General features: G+C 56.0%; 1 protein-coding gene across 1 annotated transcript in view; it reads left to right on the top strand.

Annotated features, from left to right (window-relative positions):
- Nucleotides 1–1,173, top strand: part of prpf31 (PRP31 pre-mRNA processing factor 31 homolog (yeast)) — a 20,725-nt gene extending 19,552 nt beyond the window's left edge. The window contains exons 13-14 of the mRNA XM_048621097.1: nt 457–555; nt 848–1,173. Of these exons, the coding sequence (XP_048477054.1) occupies nt 457–555; nt 848–976 (228 nt within the window). The 3' untranslated portion in view covers nt 977–1,173. The remainder of the gene's footprint in view (nt 1–456; nt 556–847) is intronic.
- The last annotated feature ends 312 nt before the right edge of the window (nt 1,174–1,485 follow it).

Raw genomic sequence — 1,485 nt, 5'->3', positions numbered from 1 at the left:
TCACCTCCTCCAGCCCCCTACAATCCTCACCCTCCTGTTCAAATCCCTCCCTCCCTATCTCCGTCACCTCCTCCAGCCCCCTACAATTCCCTCCCTCGGTCTGACTTCAGCCTCTGCTACAGGTCCTTGGGAACAAGTTGCTTCAGTGTAGGGTGCGTATGAAAAGTATGGGGTTTGGGGGGACGTCGATGGTTAGACAGTGGTGTCCAAACACTGTTGGAAGGAAGTGGATGGAACTGGATCATAATCTGAACAGGAAGGACGTGGTTTGGGGGGGGGGGGGGGGGGGGGGGGGGGGGGAACTGGGGTGAATGGGAGCGTTACCCGGGACAGGAAGGACGTTGGCGGGGGAAGGGTTGGGTGTGACATTATATTTTGAGTGAGTTCTGTCACAGATTTCCTGACTGTCCCAATCTCTCTCCCTCTCTCTCTCACACATTCACTCACTCCTATCAGCGAACGCTCCAGAAACAAAGCATGGTTTACGGTGGAAAATCAACAATTCGCGATCGATCATCTGGGACAGCTTCAAGTGTGGCTTTCACCCCACTTCAGGTAAGGCCAGAGACGGGAACAGACTCAGTGCAGAAATCAGACAGCATTCCTGATCCCTGCCCAGTGATCCCTGGGTTAGAGAGAAAGACAGAGGGGGAGTGAATCAGTCAGCATTCCTGATCCCTGCCCAGTGATCCCTGGGTTAGGGGGGGAGAGAGAGAGAGAGTTGACAGTGGGACTGAATCGCCTTGTCCTGCGAGCGCCGACAGCGTTGTGACCGTGTGCAGCCCCCAGCAGTGGAATAGCTGCCTGTGCTTGCTTCCTCCTCCTGCCCCGCCCCACACACATACAGGGCCTGGAGATCGTGAACCCCCAGGCGGCGGAGAAGAAAGTGGCTGAAGCCAATCAGAAATATTTCTCCAACATGGCGGAGTTCCTGAAGGTGAAGAGAGAAAAGGAGGAGAAACTGCAGCTGTTCTGATGGCGGGAGGAGCAGGAAGGTGCCCGGTGGGTGAGTGTGTCTGAGGAGAGGGAGGCTCAGACACTCTCGCACTCACACCGCCATGGACTGGTACACGCCCCCCCCACCCTCCAGGGGTTGGCTGTACACAGCGTGGGGCTGTCACAGCCCCAGCTTTCTATTTATCGCAAAGCTCAATAAACTGTTCATACACCATGTCCCCGTGACGGTCTGTTTCAGCTCATTGTACACCCACAAGGAAGGCTGCAGGCCAAGCGCAGTGTGGATCGCTCAGTGCTCAGCGTTGGGGAGAGAGAGGAGGACACAGACTGTGAGAGAGGGACACGTCTGTGTGTAATTGAGACGGGGAGGGACATTGTGTGTGTGTGAGACAGAGAGGGACTGTGTGAGACAGAGAGGGACTGTGTGAGAGAGACGGAGCGACACGGGTTGTGTGTGTGTGAGAGAGGGGGGGGTCACGGTGTATGTGTGTGTGTGTGTGTGTGTGTGTGTGTGTGTGTGTGAGAGAG

This window comes from Rhincodon typus, unplaced genomic scaffold (genome assembly GCF_021869965.1).
Source record: "Rhincodon typus isolate 14 unplaced genomic scaffold, sRhiTyp1.1 hic_rhity00000051, whole genome shotgun sequence".
NCBI lineage: Eukaryota > Metazoa > Chordata > Chondrichthyes > Orectolobiformes > Rhincodontidae > Rhincodon > Rhincodon typus.
The sequence above is the reverse complement of the archived record's forward strand: the minus strand, read 5'-3'. Positions and strand labels throughout refer to the sequence as shown.